This window comes from Hemicordylus capensis, chromosome 1, assembly GCF_027244095.1.
Source record: "Hemicordylus capensis ecotype Gifberg chromosome 1, rHemCap1.1.pri, whole genome shotgun sequence".
Classification (NCBI taxonomy): domain Eukaryota; kingdom Metazoa; phylum Chordata; class Lepidosauria; order Squamata; family Cordylidae; genus Hemicordylus; species Hemicordylus capensis.
The window spans coordinates 150,699,632-150,725,652 of NC_069657.1; the positions used below are offsets into that span (position 1 = coordinate 150,699,632).

Below are 26,021 nucleotides of genomic sequence, written 5' to 3' on the forward strand. Positions count from 1 at the left end.
CAGCCTTAAAAGCTACTCTAATTGTCTTAGTCCTGCCTTGGAGTCACGTGGGTCGCATAACCCACATATGAGACACCCTTGGACTCCCTGCAGCAGAAAAGCAGCAGTTTGCTGGGCAGCCGCTGCTGTCCCTCACCTAAACGCAGGTGACTGCTTGGCCCAAATGTTGGTTAGCAAACTGCTGCTGCTTAGGGATGGGCCCGGACTGGTCCGGAGGCCATTCAAAAAGCCTCCGGACCGGTCTGGACCGGTCCGGACCTGGGCGGTCTGGTTCGGGTGGGGGGTACCTTTAAGAGCGGCGGGGGGGGGTTACTTACCCTCCCACCGCTTTCCCGCTTGGCGCTGTAATGTTCAGAGTAATTGGGGTGGCAGGAGACCTCCCTGCCGCCCCTTCCCCGACGTTGCTTAAAAAAACTCCCGGCAGTGCCCGTGCAAAGGACTGCTGGGAGTTTTTTTAAGGAACGTCGCGGAAGGGGTGGCAGGGAGGTCTCCTGCTGCCCCAATTACTCTGAACATTATGGCGCCAAGCAGGAAAGCGGCAGGAGGGGTAAGTAAACCCTCCCGCCACTCTTAAAGGTACCCCCCCCACCCCAGTGCCAGACCGCAGTTGGTGGTTCCGTGCACACCCTTACTGCTGCTCCCGCTGTGCCACCTGTGCTCTTTCCCACTGGGGGACAGCATGCCCCAGCAGGAGCAAGAACATTGCTGCATCTGGCCACGGAGTCACCAAGTAGGAGAGGAGAGCTGGTCTTGTGGTAGCAAGCATTAGCTAAACAGAGTCCGCCCTGGTTGCATATGAATGGGAGACGAGAAGTGTGAGCACTGTAAAAGATATACCCTTCAGGGGCTGGAGTCACTCTGGGAAGAGCAGGAGGTTCCAAGTTCCCTCCCTGGCTTCTCCAAGAGAGAGATTCCTTCCTGCAACCTTGGAGACGCCACTGACAGTCTGTGAAGACAATACTGAGTTAGATAGACCAATGGTCTGACTCAGTATATGGCAGCTTCCTATGTCCCTAAGTAGTCAGGAAAGGGGCCAGGGGCTTACTATGTGAGTGTGGGCAACATCAAAATGTCTTGGGGTGCATTGGAGGCTGGGACCTGGAGAGACTTTATTTATTTTTATTTATTGTTAAATTTATATATTGCCTTTCATTAAAACAATCCCAGATCCATTTAAAATCATGGAAAAAGAAAATTAGGGCATTCCAGTGCTCTAAGACCATTGCTGGAGTCTTCTGGGGGAAATTATTATGCAGAGGGCTGGGCAAGGAAGTGGGGATACTGTACCTCAGCAGATGCCTTCTCCATCTGGGAGTGCCTAGTGGTTTGGTTGGAACACCGTGGCAAAGCCCTAAAAAAGACAGACGTCACGGATCTGCAAAGATGCTAATAACATCTGTGTTTTGTCTCCCACCCTTCAAGTCTTTCATGAGCTTCCTGGGGAAGAGGCAGCATCTAAAGACGACCCACCCAGATTCAGTTTCCTTGGAGCAAGATGTCAAAACCAAGGCAATGAGTAGGCCCCGCATCAGCACTGGGGGCAGGAGTGGGATGCAGGGCAAGAGAAGCTGATTGTGAGTCATGGAACAAAGGGACAGCAAGAAAGAATGGGATGAGACATTGCATAGTAAACTCTCATGTGGTGGTGGTGGTGCAGAATACAGAAAGCGTAAGGATGAGCCAGCAACAAGGTAGCACAGATTGGAGTAAAGGGGGAACCACTAATGGGGCACTGACTGAAAGGTAGGGAAAGCAATTATGATGGAGAAAGGGGAAGAGGAGTAAGATGCATTCCTCTGGGTGTGTCCATGTCTACCAACAATAGAGGCTTGTTGTGTTCTAAGGAAACAAAATGGCTACACCAACCCTGATTAAATTGCTGTTTTCCCTAGTGTATAAAAAATGTGTGAAGGTAGCCAATGGGAGAGTGAGAAGGTGTGCAGGAGGTACAGCAACAAAATTCCACCCTTGCATTACTCCCAAACTGTCTTTGCCTATGTGCCAGTGTGAGGAGGCTGCATTCGAATCCATTTCCTCCCACATTCCAGAAAAGCTGTGCCCTAGTACTCACTCAGAGCCCATAGGCCAGGCAGCATCCAGGTCTGCTCTGCAGAGTGCCAGATGGAAGGCAATGCCATCCAACTCATAGAGGGAGCCCAAGAGGTCCAGCCACAGCTTCTGGTCCAGGAAGGGGCTGCGTGCATAATACCACTCACTGCAAGGAACAAATCAGAGCAGATTAATAAAACCTCAGTTGAACAGGTTGGCTCCATACCCACTTGGATCTGGCCAGATCCAAGAGATGTAACTGGCTCAGAAGGGGACAACCATCCTAGCTAACAAGCAATTTGAAACTGCAAGCATGTCGAGGTACTAGCTGACCACATGTCTCTCTACATATCTCTATAAATTTGGCCCACCAGCTGTTGTTGGACTGCAATTCCCATCATTCCCAGCCACAGTGGTCAATAGTCAGGGATGATGGGAGTTGCAGTCCAACAACATTTGGAGGGCCACGTTTGTGCGGTCCCGCTGCACATCATCTTTGTGCATTGATATCACAGCTCTAGGAAGACTAAGTTGCAGCACTATCAGCAACTTTGTCTACTGCTGCAGACTAGGGGCAGCGCTACCAACAAATAATACATATGGCAATAGTGCTGCCCCTAGTCTGCAGCACTAGATGGAGTTGCAGATAGTGTGGAGTCTTAGTGTGGAGCTCTAGGCAGGTTGGGGAGGAGCTGTTTGATTTTTCAGGGAAAGATGGTAACTTTGATGGAATGCCCCAGAGATCAGCAGAATGGATAAGATAAGATCACTAATAATAATAATAATAATAAGAAGAAGAAATAAAGTATTCACAGGAGTTGAGCTGGAAGAACTGCAAAGAGCAACACAGGCTCAAGATATGGAAGAAGAATTATCACCAATTGAAGAAGTTGCTCAGGCGCAGGTGGAGGAGGTGTTGGAAACAGAGGATGCCACTGTTGCTGAACTGTTTCAAAATCAAAACCAGGCAACCTCCCCTTTGCCTTCACCTCAAAAACCCAAATGCCGTTTAACAGAAAAGCAACAAGAACTAAAGCAAAAAATAACTGAGCACATGAACCAAACAACCACCAGGGTTCGACTTCCAGCTCTAAAAAAAGTTGCCAAAAAACAACTTGCTCAGGCATTAAAAGATGTCAATGCTGCACTTGCAGAAATAACAACCAATAATTTGCAAGAAACAAACCAACTCATGTACAGTGCAGCAACAATAACAACACAAGAGCTTGGATATAAGATCAGCGGACCTGTCAAAAAAGAAAGCAGTACATCACCTAAATAGAAGATTAGATTAGAAAATAAAATTTCCAGGCTTAGATCAGATGCTAGTAAATTGAAAGATATGAAAGACAAGAAGCTGAAGAATGAAAACACCAAACAGTATCTGATCCAAAAATACCATCTAGATTCAAGGAGAATTAGAGAAGTCCTGGAAATAATAAAGCAGCAAATAACAGCAGTGTCAAAGAAGATTAGCAGATATGAAGCCAGAATTACACAACACAGGCAGAATCTCCAATACCAGTTGAATCAGAGACGTTTCTACCAAAGCATAGAAGGAGAAACTGCAAGAAACGTAGAAACACCAAATAAAGAAGAAACAGTGCAATTCTGGGACAATCCAATAGATTATAATAAAAAAACAGGCTGGATGAAAGAGGTCAAAAAATGTAACCAACAAATGCAAGATCTAATAATAACACCAGAATTAATAAGTGAAAGAGCAAAGAAAATTAAAAATTGGACTGCACCAGGCGACAATGAACTGCATGGCTTTTGGCTTAAACACCTAACAAGCCTTCATAAACAACTATCAAAATAGTTCAATCACATTATGAAAGGCGGTGATATTGAACAATGGCTAACAACTGGGAAAACTCATCTCGTCATGAAAGACCCAGCAAAAGGTGCAGTTCCAAGTAATTATAGACCAATAACCTGCCTGCCAATCATGTTCAAATTATTAACTGGAATAATAGCAGATGAAGTGATGCAACACTTATTAACCAACAAACAGCTTCCAGTTGAACAGAAAGGAAATTGCCCCAACACCAGAGGCACAAAAGAACAGCTGCTGATTGACAAAATGATTTTAGAAAACTGCAAGAGAAGAAAAACAAATCTAAGTGTTGCATGGATTGACAACAAGAAAACCTTCGATTCATTGCCTCACACATGGATACTAAAATGTTTAGAAACAACTGGTGTCAGCAAAAACATTCAGATATTTATTAAAAAAGCAATGAGCATGTGGAGTACACAGTTAACAATCAATGGCGAGGCACTTGGACAGGTTAACATTAGAAGAGGCATTTTCCAAGGGGACTCACTATCCCCTCTATTGTTTGTAATCGCCATGACCCCACCTTCACAAATACTAAACAAAACAGGCCTCGGATACCAAACATCTAAAACATCAAGTCAAATCAACCATCTGCTGTACATGGACGATCTGAAGTTGTATGGAAAGTCCCAGTCAGAAATCGAATCACTGCTAAACACTGTCCGTATATTCAGTAGCGATATAGCAATGGAGTCTGGACTAGACAGGTGTGCTGCATTAATAATGAACAGAGGACAAATAAGAAAAACAGAAGGAATAGAACTGCCCAATGGAAGCAAGATCAAGAACCTGGAAGAGAAAGAACCTTACAAATACTTGGGCATTCTCCAGGCTGATAACATCGCACACACTGAAGTTAAAAGAAAAATTGGAAGTGAATACATCAGGAGAGTTAGAAAAATCCTCAAGTCCAAACTCAATGGCGGGAACACAATACAAGCCATAAACACCTGGGCTATACCTGTTATCAGATACACTGCAGGAATAATAGACTGGACCCAGGCAGAGCTAGAGACGATAGATCGTAAGACCAGGAAAATCATGACCATCAATCATGCTCTGCACCCCCGCAGTGATGTAGATAGGCTCTACCTCCCTTGCAGCTCAGGTGGAAGAGGAATGCTGCAAGTCCATCAAACAGTAGAGGAGGAGAAAAGAGGCCTTGAAGAATATATCAAGGACAGTGAAGAAGATGCACTTAAAATGGTCAAGAACGAGAAACTATTCAACACCAATGAAACAAAGCAGGCCTACAAGAAAGAACAAGTCAAGAACCAAGCAGAAAAATGGAAAAATAAGCCCCTGCATGGTCAATATTTGCACAATATAAGTGGCAAATCAGATATCACCAAGACCTGGCAATGGCTTAAGAATGGCAACTTGAAGAAAGAAACAGAGGGTTTAATACTGGCTGCACAAGAACAGGCACTAAGAACAAATGCAATAAGAGCAAAAGTCGAAAAATCAACCACAAACAGCAAGTGCCGCCTTTGTAAAGAAGCAGATGAAACAGTGGACCACCTGATCAGCTGTTGTAAGAAGATTGCACAGACTGACTACAAACAAAGGCATGACAAGGTAGCAGGGATGATACACTGGAACATCTGCAAAAAATACAAGCTACCTGTAGCCAAGAATTGTTGGGACCATAAAATTGAAAAAGTTGAAGAAAATGAAGATGTAAAAATATTATGGGACTTCCGACTACAAACAAACATCTGCCACACAATACACCAGATATAACTGTAGTGGAGAAGAAAGAAAAACAAGTGAAAATAATCGACATAGCAATACCAGGGGATAGCAGAATAGAAGAAAAAGAAATAGAAAAAATCACCAAATACAAAGATCTACAAATTGAAATTGAAAGGCTGTGGCAGAAAAAGACCAAAATAATCCCAGTGGTAATTGGTGCCCTGGGTGCAGTTCCAAAAGACCTTGAAGAGCACCTCAACACCATAGGGGCCACAGAAATCACCATCAGCCAATTACAAAAAGCAGCTTTACTAGGAACAGCCTATATTCTGCGACAATATCTATAACAATTGACAATAAAATTCAGCCATCCCAGGTCCTTGGGAAGGACTCGATGTCTGGATAAAACAAACCAGTCAATAACACCTGTCTGACTGTGTAAACAAGAAATAATAATAATAATTTGATTTCTATACCGCCCTTCCAAAAATGGCTCAGGGCGGTTTACACAGAGAAATAACAAACAAATAAGATGGCTCCCTGTCCCCAAAGGGCTCACAATCTAAAAAGAAACATAAGATAGACACCAGCAACAGTCACTGGAAGTACTGTGCTGGGGGTGGATAGGGCCAGTTACTCTCCCCCTGCTAAATAAAGAGAATCACCACAGTAAAAGGTGCCTCTAAGCCCAGATCTTCAGGATATGGAGGTCCTGAAGGCCCAGATCTAGGCCCAGATCTTCTAGGCCCAGATCTTCAGGATATGGAGGAGGGCTGATAAAAGGAAAGGTACAACAGTATTTGAATATTTTGCTGAGGACACTGGAACACTTAAGGCTGGCTCTTCCCCTTCTCCACATCTTGATCCTCTTGAAACTGGGCTGGGAAATGACTTATCTCCCAGCTCTGAACCCAAACAGTCCTAGTTTTTTCCTTTTGCCAATTCTATGCACCATTGCATTCCCTCTCTGCTTTTACATAGACTGTGAAGACCCTTCTCTTCTGGGAAGCCTTTGTTGATTTTAGCTGGTGTTCTTATGGACTGCTGTTCTTCTGTTTATATTGTGATCATTTGTTTTTATGTTTTTTAACTGATGGCTGTTAGCCATTCTTATTAGTCATAAATGGTGCAGGTAAGATAGAGGTGCAGGTAAGGTAATTTTGGACCCTGGATCTAATGAGCGTATACACTCCCACCCCACCCCCCACCAAATAAACATCCTCTACATATATATTCATTTTACTACAAACCCACAGGTCTGGGCCAGAGTGTATTTGTGGGGTGGGGTGGGGGGGCAGACTACACAGCTCTCAAAGGATCAATGCATCTTCTTGATCATTCACCACAAACCCACAGATCTGAATCATAGTGCATTTCCAAAAAATAAAATAAAAAATAAAAAAACCCAACCCCAATGGATTCACACAGCTTCTTAACTGTTCACAAACCGAGACACAACATGTGTCCCTTGCTCCACAGTTAAAACACAAAACCCACTAGGACATACAGGACATTCGTAAGGAGGAAAAATTAAAACCAAACATAAGCCCCTTGCTTCACAGTTCTCATGCAGACCTTTTGATTCACAAACTAGCTTGAACATAGTGCATGTGTAATACATAAACAAATAAATGGTTGTTTGTTTATTCAGATGTAACTGTTCCATTTTCAATAAGTACTCTAAAACTCTTTCTGGCAGCTTTATTGCAGTAGGGAAAAATTCATTACAAATCACAGGATTGACCAATTTCCTTGAAATAAAAATATACAGAGTCCTGCTAACTTGGGCTAACTTGGGCTACATACGTGCCCAGTTTCAGAACTCTAAGCCCAGCCATTCTGGAAATGTAAAGAGTCGGGCAAAATTGGGGGACATGCTATACTTTTTTTATGAAGGCAAAGGGAAGAATCATTCACATGGGGGTCGAATGATGGTCCAAGGGCAGGTTTCAGTTCTAGAAGTTTTTGTAACTTCCTACTATGAAAAAAGCCACTTATAGGACTTTCTGGAAGTTTATTTTATTTTTTAAAATCATAAAAAATCAAAGGATTGACCAATCTGCTTGGATTGACCAATCTGCTTCAAGATCATTACACAATGTTGTGCTAATCTGTCCTACATCTGTACCCAATTTCAGAACTCTAGACCAAGCCATTCTGGAAATAGTAAAAGGGGGTAAAAAGGGGGTGATGTTTACCATTTTTTATGAAGGCAATGGACAGATTCCTCCACATGGGGAGAGAATAATAGTCCAAGTGGGGGCTTCAGTTCCAGAAGTTTTTGTCATTTTCTGCCATGAAACAAGCCACTTATAGGACTTCTTTGAAGTATTTTTTAAATTCAAAAAATCATTAAAAAACAACAGAATGACCAATCTGCTTCAAAATGAATACACAGAATCCTGATAACCTGTACTACATCTGTGCCAAATTTCAGAATGCTAGACCAAGCTATTTGGGAAATATAAAAGGGACCCTCTTTTCCTTTGGGAAACATCATGGGACCCTATAGGAGAGTGGGCATGTGGACCTGGGCCCCCAAGTCCATGGGTAAAGGTTGGTCTCTGGGTCATCTCGGAGAGATCCTGTTACTCCTTTACTGATAGAGCTACACTGGCTGCCAATAGGTTACTGGACAAAATAAAAAGTGCTAGTTATAACTTATAAAGTTCTAAATGGCTTAGGCCCTGGGTATTTAAGAGAGCGTCTTCTTCACTACGAGCCCCACTGCCCATTGAGGTCATCTCAGGAGGTCCATCTCCAGTTACCGCCAACTCATTCAGTGGCTACACAGAGACGGGCCTTCTCGGTCGCTGCCCCGAGATTGTGGAATGCGTTCCCTGATGAGATACAATCCTCCCCATCTCTGGCAATTTTCAAAAAACACTTGAAAACTCATCTTTTCGCTCAAGCTTTCTCAGCTTCCTAAATTTTTAGGTTTTAATTTCTGGTTTATTTTTAAATTTTTAAATTGTTTTAAGTTTTTGTATATGTTTTTAACTTGTTTTATGCTATTGTTAACCACCCAGAGATGAAAGTTTGGAGCGGTGTAAAAATTTGATAAATAAATAAAAATAAAATAAATATATATATTATATAAATAAATGCTGGTTCTTGGCCCTGACTTCAACAACCAGGGAGGAACTGCTGGGGCTCATGTTTTTATTTTTAAAACAAAACATACAAATCAACCATTTTGATTACTGTTTAACTCACAATACCTCACAGAATACATTAAACCAGCATATATTTTATTTATTTATTTGATTTCTATACCGCCCTTCCAAAAATGGCTATAAATAAACAAACAAGGTCCTAATCATCACCATGCAAACATATCTTTAAGTATATTTTAGGACTTCTTAATTCAAAAGTAGATACTAGATCCATAAGAAACAGTCATGATCATATTAAGCTTGCAATTTTCCAACTTGAATAGCTAATCTTGCCACTGTTAGCAGAAGGACAATGAGTTCTAAATTGCTTTGGACTACCAAAGACTTCAAAAACCCGAACAGCACAATAATGGTCCCAGAGCCAAAACATAACCCGTCACATCCCTCAGTGGCAGCCAGTGAGAGTGACAAGAAGGACCTTTAAAAAGTGATTACTGGCAGTACTGCTGACACCTGCAAGCCGCCACAAGAAGCAGCACCCCACAAGAAGCAGCACCCCACACAGCGGTTGCTGCAGCTCTGGCACTCACCTGATCTCTGCGCATGCACAGAGGCCAGGTGAGTGCCAGAGCCATGGCAGCTGCTGTGTGGGATGCCGGTCAGGGTGCTGCTGCTCACAGAGGCTTGCAGGTGCCACGGTACTGCAGGTAATCACTTCTTTACCTCTCACCGCCCCCACCCCGCGCCACTGTTACCGGCCTCCAATGACCTCCCTAATAGGTTGTGAGATGCATTGCTAAAAAAGGATTATTTCAATGAAGTTCCAAAATATGTGGATCAGATCCATTCTTGGAGCCCTGCATCTCTAACATGCCTCCAGAATTACTGGGTATATATGGTGAAGCCTTGTTGGAATTAAATAACATCAGAAGATGATTTTCTAAACATTTTCTTTTAAGTCTGTACAGTAAGTTAAACCCAACAATATCTAGCTCCAGTGGCATAGTGCTGCAGGGACGGGCAGGGACGCAGTGCATTTCAGAGGGTAATGGCCAATGGCCATTCAGAAATTCCATGCATTCCTATGGCCATTTGGAAAGAACCAGTGCATTTCAGTGGGCATTCCCTTTCATTCATTCAAGTACTTCCCCTAGACTTTTTGTAGCAGAAACCCTCAAATTATTGCATCTATCTGAGGGGTATGGCCATTGGGATGGGCATGGCCATGGGACATGGCTGTCAGCATGGGTGTGACTATGGGGGCTGTCATGGAGAGCACCTGCGCTTCTGAATTTAGGACTACATTTCTGTCCAGCTCCATTATCCTTTGTCAACTGCTGGGGTTCTATTATCTTTGTTTCTAATGGTACCTCTTCCTATGCTCTGACCCCTCTTACCACTCAGGATGGCAAACATCTCCATGCATTCAATTTGTCATACCAAGTTCTCTGTTGCTGTTGTTGTTGTTGTTCCCCTCTTCCTTGCACCATCATGATTCCAACTTGCAGCCTTCTCCTGTACCTCAGGCCTTGTCTCTCTCAGCTAAGCCACTCTCTTCCTCCCTCCAGCCCAGAGCACCCTTACCTGGTGATCTCTGGCTCCATGAAGCACAGCTGCAAAGTGTCGGCCAGCTGCTGATGGACCAGACAATAGCGAATGAATGCACGGCCCTTCCCCACGGCTGTTTTTAGCTGCCAGGACAAACAAATTCACATTCTCATATGCATTCAAAGATGGAGAAGTCTCTAAAGTTGTCACATGTGCTTCAATATTATTTATTCACTCACAGCAGGGCTGCAGAAAACTTCCCTTTTACTAATATTGCGGTATTGACAACTCCTGTTGCATCCCATGATAGAACTGTGCCCTATGGTACTAAACCGTCATAATACTTTAAGCACCTTTAACTAGACTTATACTTTAAGTATAAGTCCAGTTATACCTGAACTTCCAAAAAGCTTTCAACAAAGTTCCTCATCAAAGACTCCTGAGAAAACTTAGCAGTCATGGGATAAGGGGACAAGTACATGTGTGGATTAGTAACTGGTTGAAGGACAGGAAACAGAGGGTAGGGATAAATGGAGAGTTTTCACAATGGAGGGAAGTAAGAAGTGGGGTCCCTCAGGGATCTATACTGGGACTGGTGCCTTTTAATTAATTCATAAATAATCTAGAAGCAGGAGTAAGCAGCGAGGTGGCCAGATTTGAGGATGATACCAAACTCTTTCAGGTAGTGAAATCCAAAACAGATTGTGAAGAGCTTCAAAAGGATCTTTCCAAAATGGGTGAGTGGGCAACAAAATGGCAAATGCGGTTCAGTGTTGGCAAGTGTAAAATGATGCACACTGGGACAAAAAAACCCAACTTCAAGTATACACTGATGGGATCTGAGCGTATACGCTGGGTGACTGACCAGGAGAGAGATCTTGGGATTGTGGTGGACAGCTCGTTGAAAGTGTCGACTCAATGTGAGGCAGCTGTGAAAAAGGCCAATTCCATGCTAGGGATCATTAGGAAAGGGATTGAAAATAAAACTGTACTATTATAATGCCCTTATACAAAACTATCTTGCGGCCACACTTGAAGTACTGTGTACAATTCTGGTGACCACATCTAAAGAAGGACATTATAGAACTAGAAAAGGTGCAGAAGAAGGCGACCAAGATGATTAGGGGCCTAGAGCACCTTTCTTATGAGGCTAGGCTACAACACCTGGGGCTATTTAGTTTAGAAAAAAGACAATTGTGGGGAGACATGATAGAGGTCTATAAAATCATGCATGGTATGGAGAAAGTGGACAGAGAGAAATTTTTCTCCCTCTCACATAACCAGGGGTCATCCCATGAAATTGATTGCCAGGAAATTTAGGACCAACAAACGTTTTTCACACAACACATAATCAACTTGTGGAATTCTCTGCCACAAGATGTGGTGACAGCCAACAACCTGGATGGCTTTAAGAGGGGTTTGGATAACTTCATGGAGGAGAGGTCTATCAACGGCTACTAGTCGGAGGACTATAGGCCACCTCCAGCCTCAGAGGCAGGATGCCTCTGAGTACCAGTTGCAGGGGAGTAACGGCAGGAGAGAGAGCATGCCCTGAACTCCTGCCTGTAGGCTTCCAGTGGCATCTGGTGGGCCACTGTGTGGAACAGGATGCTGGACTAGATGGACCTTGTGTCTGATCCAGCAGGGCTGTTCTTATGTTATGTTAAGCACGAGCTATGCCTATAGCTACTTAGACCAGAACATAGTCCTTCCATGTCTTGTGAGGAAAGAGCACAGAGGCTGAATACATAAGGAGGTCATGCTCACCTGGGTTAGTGCAGCTCTACTTGGATAGAGCTACTTGTGAAAACTGCTGGGATTGGGACTGATCCTGGCGCTCCTCAGCTAGGTAGCCCATGTTTTTTACCTGGGCTACAAGTGAGATTAGAGGGCATGAGCACACCCTCCTGCCTCACTGCCTGGTCGTGTGGGTTGCCAGACTGCTGGCAGCTCCTTTCATGTAAACAATAGAGGCTGGGGGAAGGAGCTACCTGGCCTCTAGCATTTCCCAAATGCACTTGTGCGGTGCATTATGGGATATCTGGAGGCTGGGAGTCCTGCCCCCGACTTGAGAATTGTGTGGGTGTGTGAGTGGCAGCACCTGCAGGCAACCAGTCAGTCAGTCAGTCCTTTATTACGGTCATGGACCAGTGCATAGCTAAAACATACATACTTACATGCTTACATATAAGAAAAGAGACTCAGCATAATAAAATGGATTATAACACAATAGTACCAAGTTAAAATTAGAACAGTTATGGTGAACTCCAAATAGGTCTGACTGAAAACCTTATTAAACAGGGCACCCTCCATTGCAATCATGAAACAAGAATCACAGGGGAAGAAAAGAAAAGAACAGAACATTATTAAAAACCTGAGCGGATAGTGCAAATGATATGACAATACCTTGCCATTTTGATGATTAGGTTGTCATCAGAACTGGACAATAAGTACTTCAAATAGAAGTCATCCAAGTGCCCGGGAAAATGTTGCAACAAAGGGGACACTAATCTTAAGCGGGTGTCCCTATAAAAGTTACAATAAAGTATGGCATGCGCAATTGTCTCCACTTGACCAGACCCGCAAGGGCAAAGTCGAGCAGAAAAAGGGGTACCTTTAAATCTTCCCTCCATGACAGCAGATGGAAGCGCATTAAGACGGGCGAGCGTCAGAGCACGTCTAAATTTGGGGGTGGTAACTAGACAGATAGCTAGCTGGTTTAGTGTTGAAGATTTGATCCCCTAGAAAGATATTCTTAGGCAGAGAAGCGACTTCTTCCTGCAGTTCCATGTCCATGATACGTTGTTTAATCTCAATCCTGGCACGATCGTATCCCAATTTTATAATCTCATCCTGAGAGAAACCATAATGAGCCAATTTGTCAGCAATTTGGTTCTGCCACTTAAATCGGAAACAATCAGTCTTAATAAGGGGGGCCAGTCCTACGCAAGAGAAGACAAATTTTAACCAAAATAATATGATAGTCCTCCAATAGCAAGTTTCCAATCTAATCATACCCACCTCTCGTCTAAGCGCAGCATTGGGCATGCATCGGGGGACTAACAATATAGATCTCAGAAATTTAGACTGCAGGGTTTCTAAAGCCATAAAGTTGCTGACAGGTCCTATTTGGGCTCCGTACAGCACTTGGGAGTGGACTTTAGATACAAACAGTTTAACTGCAGCGGGGAGCAGGCAACCAGCAATTATGTGTGTGGTGTGTGCGGTGGCAGGCGGGGGAGGTAGGTATGATCCTGCCTTCCCCCCAGCCCTCCCCAATTCCAGTATGAAGGTCTTGTGAATGACCTTAAGATCTTTCCTAGATTCCTAACAGAATAAATGTACACTCTTCTCACGCACATCTACAAATGGTTTGGAGGCAAATAGTAGCCCGAGGATTAACCAATCCCTTTACAAGCCTGAATTGTACTAGCATGTTTTTCACAATTAGAACCTTCCTTGTGAACTCTCAGAACTGGTTATGTAACTAACAGCACTTCTTTACAGATTTCATGCTAGCCAATCAGGTTCAGAGAAAACAGCCTTGCCATTCAGCAGAGAGAGAGAGAGAGAGAGAGAGAGAGATATGCACGTATACATGTTCAGTGAGAAAGCTCACTATATGTGCACATCAGTAGTTACTTCATTTTAACAGCAGGCAATCCTGTGGTGCTTCAAGGACTAACACATTTATTACAGCATAAACTTTCATAGACAATCTATGTGGACAATGAAGAGGATGAGTGCATGTGCACGAATGCATGTGAATACACATGATTCAGTCAACTGAAGCAAGTGAGATTCAAGATCATGGACAGGCCCTCCAGACACACCCCATTTTCATAAGCCGGTGCTCAATTTTCTTAACACCACATGTGCTAATTTCTCTTTATACTGACTTACTCAACCTCAGTTAAAGGCAAATAAATTAAATCTGCCATATTATTCAATTAAAGTAAAGCCCTATTCAGACATTATGCTGCATGCGCATTCACGTGATTATGCACATGTTCATATTTTTGTACATGCGTTTATTTAGAAAGTGAACCTGGCTACAAGCAACCTGAAGGCAGGATACAGATAGGAAGTATACTGCTGTATATGCATTCAGCATAACAACGGAATAACTGTACATGCATACAGATCTGTATCTGTGTACACTACAGACTGAACGTGCAGTGAACATAACATGTGAACAGGGCTACACCCTTAATCACATTTGAACATTCCTATTCATTTATCACAGGGAAACATTAAGATGAGGAAAAGCTGTAAAACAGATTCCTCTTTAGAGAAAAATACATAGCCCTGTTCCTTGCAGTATTTGTATATGAATGTTGACATTACAATGGAAAGGTCTGCTCCATTCCCTTAATAGGATACCTTTGTCCACCACAGAGACTATTTCCTGTTTCCTGAAAGCAGAGCAAAGTAGAATTCTGGGACATCATTCCATAGCTTCATTGAAGAAAGAGGAAATAGTCTCTGTGTAGGAGGAAAGTATGGAATGTACATCAAGAATGTGTGAACAGTTCAAAAGTATGGCACACCGTCTTAAATAACCCCAGGGGGTTGTTGCTTTGGTTGAAATGAACATCATTATTTGAGCTACAGAACACTTTCATACCATCTCTTCTCTCTGCCTTCAGCCTACATATCCCATGGTAGAATAGGTAAACGAGTCATACCTTGTCCAGAGAGGCAATGTGCTGTACTCCCGCATGCGTATGACTCTGCAGCTTTGTCAGGACCCGGCACAGAAAGTCCCAATAATCCTTCCTCTGCCCCAAAAGGCTCCTCTTCTCCTTCATATCATACTGGATCATGCATGGGGGAGAATATGCAGGGAAAGACATTAAAAGCTGCTTGGGTCTACAAAGAGGAGAATGAAGCAGATGCTAGTCAATGAGGGCTGTGGTTCTGGGAACAGGAAACAGAAGCTAATCCTGAGCCTAATTTGAGCCAGGGCAGACTCACTAGGGCTGAGCTTAGAAACCTGATTGCAATGCTAAGCTTGCCTTGTAATATGTAAAATGCTTCTACAAAAGTCAGAGAGCCTCTGAACATGTGCAGATTGCCTTCTGCTCCTACAAAGGAACCATAACCAGCACATACATACAACTCTCAATCCTCCTTTCCCTCTCTAATGAATTACTGGACTCAAGGTTTGGATAAACTGAAGCAAAAGCTTGAAGGACAGCTTGTGTGGTGGTCAAATGTTTAAAGTTTGGTCAGCTTAAAAAGTCCAGCTCCATGTTTCTAAAGTCTAAGAGTCCCATTGTATAGCAGGCTCTTTATTGTATGAGAGTGTGTTGAATTTCCTTTGTGGATAAGTCCCATAGGAGAAGCCTCAAATTCCAACCCATTTGTGTTCTTTAAAATAGTGCCAACTCCATTTTGAGTGTTCTGCAAATTTTATTCTTGCCAGGCAACCAAGAAGTGATGCCAAGTATACCTATATCTTTCCTTAGTCAAGCAAATGCCCCAAAGTACTTAGCTCACACTTCCTCTCCTTTGCATAAAGAGTCAAGAGTTAGGCTATCTTCCCTGATTGGCGGCTGCAAGCTTACCACTGGATACCTGTGTCTGTCATGGACCAGTCAAAAATGGTTTGGACCCTCCTCTCTCCCTATCAGGCAATAGCCCTGTTCGGGTGTTATGCAGGTGCTGCACGTGCATACAGCATCCCTGAAAACATGCTTAAAGCTCCACCCTGATGCACATAAAACCCCACCTCAATCTCCTCACTTATAATGTTTGTCTGTGGAGACAAATGCTGTACAAATTGGAAAGATCCTCCCTGTGATCAGAGTGCTGGCGGGGAGAGCAGCACTCTCTGTGGCAGGACTCTCCACAAGTACAACATTTGTCTCGGCAGAGAAATGCAGTCAGCATGGAGAACAAGGGCTTGTCTGTCTGTCTGTCTGTCTGTCTATCTATCTATCATATTTTTACACCGCCCAAAACTTACGTCTCTGGGCAGTTTACAACAAGATTAAAAGTAAAACATTAATTAAAAACAAAACCAAAAATTTAAAATCAAGAAATTTAAAGCATAATTTAAAATTTAAAACAATATTCTAAAAACAACATTAAAACAATCAAAACAATATCAGTTAAAAGTCTGGGTGAAGAAATGCGTCTTTAGAGACTTTTAAAAACATGTCAGAGATGTGGAGGCTCTTTTTTTCACTAGGGAGCACATTCCAAAGCCTCGGGGCAGCAATGGAGAAGGCCCATCACTGAGTAGCCACCAGACGAGCTGGTGGCAAATGCAGATGAACCTTTCCTGATGATCTCAATGGGCGGTGGGGTTCATAACGAAGAATACGTTCTCTTAAAAACCCAGGGCCCAAGCTGTTTAGGGCTTTATAGCTTATGACCAACACCTTGTATTTTGCCTGGAAACATATTGGCAGCCAGTGTAACTCCTTCAATATGGGAGCAATATGGTTTCTCCTGGATGACCCAGAGACCAGCCTGGCTGCCGCATTCTGGTTCAACTGTAGTTTCCGGACTACGTACAAGGGCAGCCCCACATTGAGCGCATTGCAGAAATCCAGTCTCCTTGGAGCACCCTGTTGTAACTTAGATCTGTTTGACTTTGCACATGTTACATGGTGGATACTTGGACATAGGAAACATAGGAAACTGCCATATACTGAGTCAGACCATTGGTCTATCTAGCTCAGTATTGTCTTCACAGACTGGCAGCGGCTTCTCCAAGGTTGCAGGCAGGAATCTCTCTCAGCCCTATCTTGGAGATGCCAGGGAGGGAACTTGGAACCTAGATGCTCTTTCCAGAGCAGCTCCATCACCTAAGGGGACTATCTTACAGTGTTTGCATGCGATTGATTAAGTGCCGTCAAGTCGGTGTTGACTCTTAGCAACGACATAGATAGATTCTCTCCTTACATGTTCACATGTAGTCTCCCTTTAAAATGTAAACCAGGGCAGACTCTGAATGAGCTCCCCAGCTAGGTGAACCTTAGCCTGTAATATATCCTATGGTTCTATGATTTAATACAAATCACACAAGCTGGTCTTATGCTTGAAAAGAATTTGTAGAATATGCAGGCAAGACTTTTAAACTAGTGGACAGAGAAGCACAAAAGTACAGGATGCTTCACAGGTTGCAGAATTAGTGGCTCATCCACTTTAAGTGGATGAACCACTAATCCTGCAACCTGTGAAGCATCCTGTGATACTCATGAAGTACCGTACAACCTATGATCAGCAAATGATGCTTAAAACAAAACAAAACAAAAAAACCCTGTATCACCCTCCAAAGCCCTGGTGGGTCTCATACCTGCAGTAGAAACTCAAGCTGGGCGCAGAATTGCTGCAATTCCTGACTACCATCTGTCACTGGTAGCCCCTGTTGTTGGTAATTCTTGTTTAATTCATCTACGGTACCTAGTCAGAGAAAAGGATGCAATAAATTAACAAAAACATGGAACTTCCCAGCTTTGCTGTATAGTATGCTGCTCGCAGACAGGCCATCTAGAACCAAAGCTATTCTCATCAGTGCTGAAAAAGAGCAAGCTCTGCAGCAAGAGCACAGAGAGCTCCTTCTCTTGGGGGCTATTTAGCAGACCATTTAGCAGACCAGCTTTTAAGGAGATATGAACCTTCAAATGGGCATGAGGCCAAATCCTGCCCAATCATCCTAGCTTGGCAGATACACTTTCTGATCTTCATGTCGGTACATGGGTCACAGTGACAGAGGTCCAACACTAGCCTGCATATTTGCTACAACAGCCCTGTTCGCATGTGAATGTGTTATAGAAATAAACATGTGAAGTGGGGGGTAATCACACTTACTGGCTCCGCCCAGATCTCCATGCATTCAAGGGGTCCCATGTGCCCAGAATCTATGCACATATCGTTGACCATCGGTAGACTCTTATATGACTGTTCCATACTCTGGATACCAAATGGAGGGTATAGATCATGTATACAGAAGCGTATGGGCTTTGGGATGTATACATGTAGGTAACATGCACACCCCAGTCATAGAGAGGTCAGGACAGAGCCAGGAGGCATGATCTTTATTCCTCTTCTGTGAGTCCATGTTTACACAGAGGAATGTGTAACCGGAGTTTATAATAACAGCCTGTGGTCCCAGGTTCAAACTTTGGCATCTCCAGACAGGGCTGAGAAAAGCCTTTTTTTTTTTTTTTTTGCACAAACATACTAGTTGCTGGTGTAAAAGCATGCAAGCTTTAAAGGAATACACAAAGTGTTCACTGGGTGAATTCTCTCCTTTTGAGTTGCTTCTTCTCTCAATGTGGTAAGCTGGGACCTTTTCTGTGACTTCATGACAAGTTCTTTCCTGGCTTGAGTCACTCATCAGTGACACATGATTCCAGCCTCAGGGAGATTAAGCCCCTTGAAGACCAAGCTCAAAATTACACATAAAGAAGGGCCATAGTTCCATGGTACAGCAATATCTTGTATTATATGAATAATGCCATATTCAGTCCCTGGTATTTTCAGTTTAAAAGATGGAGGCTGCAGAGCTGGGAAAGGTCTTTGTTTGAAAGCCAGGGAGAACTAGACCTATTAGAGGATTAGGGATGATCTGAACACCACCATTTTTTATACTGCATAAAGGGAGCCAGTGTGGTGCAGTGGATTAGGGCATGGGGAGACAGTTGTGTGGGGGCCCACTGCCTTGGCCCCCCCCCGGCAAGTCACATGGCTGACTTCCCCAGCTGCACACCCGCCAGGCTTCCTTCAGTTGTATTCATCCCCCGAAATTGATGTGAGTGTTAAGACCTGGAGCTGCCAGAACAGCATGTCTTTCTTTAGTACCATTAAATGACTTGCATCGTCCACAATTTACAAAACCTTTTTAAAAATAATTTAAGATGATGTTCTGTTGTGGCACATTGTGTGTGTGTGTGTGTGTGTGTGTGTGTGTGTGTGTGTGGTTACCAATATTCAGCCTAATTTAAGATTTCTTTACTTCATGAGCTGAGCTTCAGTGAGGGGGGGCCCATTTTAAAGTCTTGTTTCTGGGCCCACTCCAACCTTGCTACGCCTCTGCTGGGGAGACCTGAGTTCAAATTCCCATTCAACTATGAAACTCACTGGTGATTCTGTGCCAGTCATGTATCTCTCAGCCTAACCTACCTCACAGGGTTGTTGTGAAGATAAGCACAACCATGTACACCATTCTGGGGTCATTGGAGGAAGAGCAGGACCATTGTTCCCTGTAAGGTGTGTGCACGTGCATCAGCTCACACATTTTTTGATGTCCGCTCAGTTAGTTTTAGATCCCGCTCAGGTTGAATCAGGAAGGCCCCACTCTGAATGCAACTGCACACACACTGCCTTGATATTGTCACCCAGAACAAATCTCATTCCACACATAGATGGAAAAAAATTAGAGAGAACACTGAGTGGGGACATAAACGTAGGAAATAATTAAGTAAACCAATAAATTGTGACTGTTTTCAGGAGTGCCTTGAGAATTTTATTAAAATTTTCAGGAGGTCTGCCCCTCATAGGTGGCAGAAGTGGCTACCATTCCTTTAAAAAAGATTTTTTTTCCCCTGCCACCTATTTGGTGGTCACAGCAGCACTTTGCAGGTCTTCTTGGCAAGTGGCTCCCACCAGCTGCCATGTATTTCCCACCAAGAATGCCTTGGGAATCATACTTTGTTGTCCAAACACCTGTAAACTTCTGCTAGATAAATCACAGACATGATTCAGGATAAAACAGCTGTTTCGATCTCCCTCCCATTGTCAGTCCACTAAGAAGGCTGGGTAAGGAGCCATGGTGGCAGATTGCCTCCTGCCAAACTTACCTGGCAGTGCCCATAGAGCCCTATGTAAGAGCAAGACACACATATGATGCATAAATACTTGGCAAAGAGTTGTAGTTCAGCGAGAGGCTCTGCACTGCATGCAGAAGATCCCAGGTTCAAACCCTGGCATCCCCAGGTACAGCAGGGGGACACACACACCCTTGTCTGCCAGTCAGTGTATAGAATGCTGAGCCAGATGGACAATTGGCCTGACTCAGTAAAAATAGCTGCATACGTTCAGCTACAAAAAGGTATGTATTATAATACATTACTGATAGCAGTTCCTTCACCTATATATCCACCCTCAACACTAGGCCAGCTCAACTTAGGCCCCCCCAGCTGCTTTTGGACTACAACTCCAATGACCCCCAGCCACAGTAGCCAATAGCCGGGGATTATGGGAGTTGTAGGCCAACATCTGCAGGAGGGCCGAAGCTGAGCAGCCCTTTGAGTCAACACACATCTTAAACAATGTTCTTGCCCACCTCTACAGAGAAGAGGGAGACACAGAGAGTCTTCCATGCACTTACTCTTTAGGTCCTTGATTACGCGAAGGAGCTCTCTGTCACATGCCATGGCAATGACTCACCTTGCCTGCAAAGGAAATGGGCATTAATTAAGGGAATGATACGCCACCAGTCCTGAAGCTGCTCCTGTTTGCTGTGCTCATTCTAGTCCTGGGTCTAGCTATCTTTCTCTATCCAATATGGGAATGTTGCCTCACCCACATATCCCAATCACACCCTCATCCCCAATATTTTAGGCTTCCCTCCATGGATAACATATTTTAAAAGTTGTAAAGCAGTCACTCCCTGCCACCCAAATAAACAAAACAACAACAACAAAACCCTAACCAGTCTAGTGATGCTGTGGCACTTAGGGAGACACCAAGGAAAGTGGTACAGAGTCAGCCAGAGAGCAGCAGGCACGAGACTGTGGTGTGAGATAGTCCTGTGCTCTATGGCAAATTTCTGGGGTGATATTCCCATGTGACCATCTCATACCACAGCAAAACGCCACTGTGATGTCACCTTGTGCATTTATACCCCCACACAAAGGCAATACAAAGACCAGCTCCCAATAAGCTTTTGAATGTATATGCCACTTTTCTACCAAAGGAGTGCTCAAAGCACTCACAGCAGCAACAAACCACTTGAAGAAGGCCCCCAGAGAGAGTTGGTAAACATTTTTACATCGCATTTTGGCAAGTGTTTTCATTAGGGGCAACTGCAAAAATGAACGGGTTAGAAAATGAAGAAAAAAATTGAGTCAGTACACATCATTCCATAATAGACTTTAACCCAATACCAGTAAGAAAAAGAGTACAACATAGATAAAGCCATAAATGAATATACAAGCCATTATAATTTCAGCATATCTGATCCCTGGAACCCACTTCTATACTCTCCGTGGTTGCTTTAGTTTGTGGCTGTTTTATTTTATGCTACTTATGCTAGTTTTCAATTTTTTTAAATGTCATGAACTGCTTTGAACTAACTGGAAAAGCAGTGTGAAAATATGTCAATTAACTAATTAACAACTGTCTGCTTTGGGCAGAGCAGACCCTTTCCTTGCACATTGGTTCTCCACTTCAAAATTACTCCCCAAGCAATGGGAGTTGAAACAGAGTTTCAACCCCTCCACTTGGGGTTGAAACAGAGTTTCTAACATGTTCACTACACATCTGATATGCTGTGAAGAGGGGGAAAGCCATGGAGGGTCTGTGATTTGGAGCTGGAAAAGGCTGTACCACCTCTGCTAACTGTACTCCACCCTCAATTGTCCCTTCCTGAAGTGACTTCTCTATAAAATAAAAATGGCATTAGATCTCCAATGGACATGTAGTTAGCTTCTGAATACCAGTCACCAAAAGACAGACAAGGAGCTATCCCAGACAGCAGGCTTTACCGCAGGTTTACAGCTAATTCAAAGTTGCTTAAAAAGCTGCTGCAAAAAGAGGATTTTTTTTTACCCTGGATATAAATCATGCTACACTTTAATGCACAATTAAAAAACAACCCTGAATTGTGTGTGAAGTCCTCCACAATAACTTGCAGGGACTTTGGGGTAAATGTGGCTGATATGTGAATGCACCACCTCCATTCTGGAGGAGATGCAAACTAAAAGCTGGGTATGAAAAACTTCCTGGGGATCAGTGTTCCCTCTAAATCTTTTTTTCATCTATGCACAGAATTACTTTTGTTTTGGGTGGCAGTATCAAGGCAGTGTGTGCACACATGCATTCAGAGTGGGGTTTTCCTAATTCAGCCTGAGCGAGATCTAAAATTAACTGAGGGGACATCAAAAATATTGTGTGCATGTGCACACCTTAGAGGGAACACAGCTGGGGATGTATATTGCTGTAATGCTTCTGTCAGGCTACTGCTGGGAACAGGATGCTGGCCTATATAGATCCTTGGTCTGATCCTTTCTTAAGATAGCAGAATTTGTAAGACGGCTGGGGCAACAGGATACAGAGAGAAAATTAACTTTCAGAGTCAATGGAGAGTGGCTAGTTCCAAGTTTCCTGGAATGGAAATAGCCATTCCAAAGGATTTTTGTTTTATGTTTTGCAATATTGGCAAAGTTGTGTGTGCATGTGTGTGTGATCCAACTGTCTTTCCTTTTCTGCATTTTTCTGTTGCAGAAATATTACATTTTTCCAGCATGCAAATCACAGTTTTTTTTGTTGCTGGGAAAATGTATTCTCCCCCCAGCAAAAAGAGTGAAATGTGGTTGTATGAGTACTGCAGGACTAGACAGTTTCTGTAAGCTCATTAATGATAAGCAACAAAATCCTCCCACTTGCCCATATCCCATCTTGTGCCTTTACTGCTGAAAGAACAGTTTAGAACTCTTGCACTATGCCACTGAAGCGCTGGAACACACCTGTACCTCTTTTTAAACAAGTTGTTCTAGTAAGAACTAATCAGCCTACTTTCCTTTCATTGTCTCTACATCTGGACTAAATTTGGTGCAAATTGAGGTCCACAAGTTAGATCTCTTGCACTTCAAATGTTCATGTGTCCGCCATCTTGGATCGGGGTGGATGTCATCATTACAAAATGCACCATTAAAGTGTCCCTGTGTGTCACTCACTACAGCTGTTCCAAATTTGGTTCAAATGGGTGAGACAGTCCTTATGTTAGTGCACTTGCCCCTCAAAAGATTATGCATCCACCATCTTGGATCAGGGTGGGGGGGCATCATCACAAACTACACCATTGGGGCATCTCTATGTGTCCATTCAGCTGTAGCAAATTTGGTTCAAATCGGTTAGACTGTCCACAAGCTAGTGCACTTGCACCTCAAAATTTTATGTGTCCGCCATCTTGAATTGTGGTGGATTACATCATCACAATCTTTGCTGTCGAGGTGTACCTATGTGTCCCTACAGCTGTAGCAAATTTGGTACAAATCGGTTAAGCAGTTCACAAGTTAGCTCACTTGTGCCTCAAAGGTTTATGCGTCCACCATCTTGAATCAGGGTGGATGACATCATCACAAACTATGCCACTGAGGTGTCCCTATAGCTGCAGCACATTTAGTTCAAATTGGTTAAGCGGTTCACTTGAGCCTCAAAAGTTTACACGTCCTCCATCTTGAATTGGCATGGATGACATCATCACAAGCTATGCTATTGAGGTGTTCGTGTGTGTCATTCACTGCAACTGTACCCAGTTTGGTTCAAATAGGTTATGCAGTCCACAAATTAGCCTGCTTGCACCTCAGATGTTCATGCAGCCGCCATCTTGAACTGCAGTGAATGTCATTGTCACACACCATTCCATTAGGGCATCCCTATGTGTCCCTACAGCTGTAGCAAATTTGGTTCAAATCGGTTAAGCGGTTCACAAATCAGCCCACTTGCACCTCAAAAGTCTGTGTGTCCGCCATCTTGAATCGGTGTGGATGACATCATCACAAACTATGCCATTGAGGTGTCAGTGTGTGTCACTCACTCTGTTGTACCCAATTTGGTTCAAATAGGTTAGGCAGTCCACAAATTAGCCTGCTTGCACCTCAGAAGTTCATGCAGCTGCCATCTTGAATTGGAGTGAATGACATCATCACACACCACACCATTGGGGCACCCCATGTGTGACTACAACTGTAGCAAATTTGGTTCAAATCGGTCACATGGTTCACAAGTTAGTCCACTTGCGCCTCAAAAGTTTACACATCCGCCATCTTCCATCAGGGTGGATGACATCATCAAAAACTATGTCACTGAGGTGTCCCTATGTGTCACTCACTGCAACTGTACCTAATTTGGTTAAAATTGGTTAGGCAGTCCACAAGTTAGCTTGCTTGCACCTCAAAAGTTTACACGTCTGCCATCTTGGATCGAGGTGGATGACATCATCACAAACTACACCACTGAGCTGTCCCTGTGTATCCCTACAACTGTACCCAATTTAGTTTATATTGGTCCAGGTGTTGCAAAGTTGATGAAGGTGGGGGGGGACACACGGACCGACACACACATGGATGGACACACGGATAGTGATGTGCACGGTCCGGAGAAGTCCGGACCGGCACCGAAGGGGGGCCTTGTTTTTAGGGTGGGGAGGGCTTGCTTAGCCCTCCCGCCTCCTTGCCCCCGCCAGCGCCCGTATTTTCTAGTATAGGGGCGCTGGAAACCAGCCGCCCCCCCCCCCACCGCCGCTGCCGCCGCGGCGGCAAAAGAACTCCCAATGCCAGCCCTCCCTCCCTCCCAGCTAGCTGCCCGCCCGCCCGCCCTCCCTCCCGCTCGCTCACCGCTCACCGGATAGGAAACGAGAGGAGCTCCAGCACAGAGCTCCTCTCGTTTGGAAGGCCTCCGGCAGAATGGTGTTTTGCGCGCGTGCGCATGCGCGCGGCGCAAAGCACGCCGTTCGCCGGAGGCCCGGTCTACCCGCCGGGAAAGGGCCGGGTAGACCGGGCCTCCGATCGCTGGGTAGACCGGGCTTCCGATCGCCGGAGGCCCGGTCTACCCAGCGATTGGCGGCCCGGTCTACCCGGCCCTTTCCCGGCGGGTAGACCGGGCCTCCGGTGAACGGTGTGCTTTGCGGTGCGCGCATGCGCGCGCGTGCAAAACACCATTCTGCCGGAGGCCTTCCAAACAAGAGGAGCTCTGTGCCGGAGCTCCTCTCGTTTCCTATCCGGTGAGCGGTGAGCGAGCGGGCGGGCAGCTAGCTGGGAGGGAGGGAGGGCTGGCATTGGGAGTTCTTTTGCCGCCGCCGCGGCGGGGGGGGGGGGGCTGGTTTCCAGCGCCCCTATACTAGAAAATACGGGCACTGGCGGGGGCAAGGAGGCGGGAGGGCTAAGCAAGCCCTCCTGCCCTTAAGGGCATACCCGCCACCCGGACCCGAACCAGGCAGGGCCGGACCGATCCGGCAGTTCGGCCATTCTTTGGAATGGCCGCCGGACCGGTTCGGGCACACCACTACACACGGACATACAGACACACAGACACACACACAGAGAATGCTGAGTGATCTCACAAGCCTACTAGAAAGTAGGCTAAAAAAAGGTTGAGAACACTAGCAAGGCCATTTTAATTCCCATAGCAATCATCAGCCATTTCTTGAACATTCCCCTCTTCCTCTTTAAACGGAGTTCTGTAAACTAAGCTCCTCATCTCCACCCTAGTGATGGAGCACAGACCAATTCTGACATTAAAAAAAAAATCCAAGAGAAGAGGACATGAGCTTGACTGTTACTTGATGCAAGGGCAGCAAGCCTAAACACATCCACCCAGCATACCGCATTACTAGCATTTGACAGTGTGACTAATGCTGGTATAACCATAAAGGGGAAAATGTGGGTGAGGGTTAGGGTTTCCACTTGAAAAGGACCCAAGACTCTGAGCAATCATTCCTTCCCGAACAACGCAGGGAACAAAAGTAACTCAAACTGGCAGCATTCAGTTTCACAATGATATCTTCTGAAGCTATAGGCATTAGCCTCTAT

General features: G+C 44.4%; 1 protein-coding gene across 2 annotated transcripts in view; it reads right to left on the reverse strand.

Moving 5' to 3' along the window:
* The window catches only part of LOC128339668 (FYVE and coiled-coil domain-containing protein 1-like), a 37,488-nt gene that overhangs the window by 5,866 nt on the left and 5,601 nt on the right, over positions 1-26,021 (reverse strand). For both annotated transcript variants that reach the window (XM_053283955.1, XM_053283965.1), the window contains exons 2-6: positions 20,597-20,660; positions 17,561-17,667; positions 14,940-15,068; positions 10,288-10,394; positions 2,072-2,215 (exon numbers count right to left, since the gene is read on the reverse strand). In XM_053283955.1, coding sequence (XP_053139930.1) covers positions 2,072-2,215; positions 10,288-10,394; positions 14,940-15,068; positions 17,561-17,667; positions 20,597-20,642 — 533 coding nt within the window. In that variant the 5' untranslated portion in view covers positions 20,643-20,660. The remainder of the gene's footprint in view (positions 1-2,071; positions 2,216-10,287; positions 10,395-14,939; positions 15,069-17,560; positions 17,668-20,596; positions 20,661-26,021) is intronic.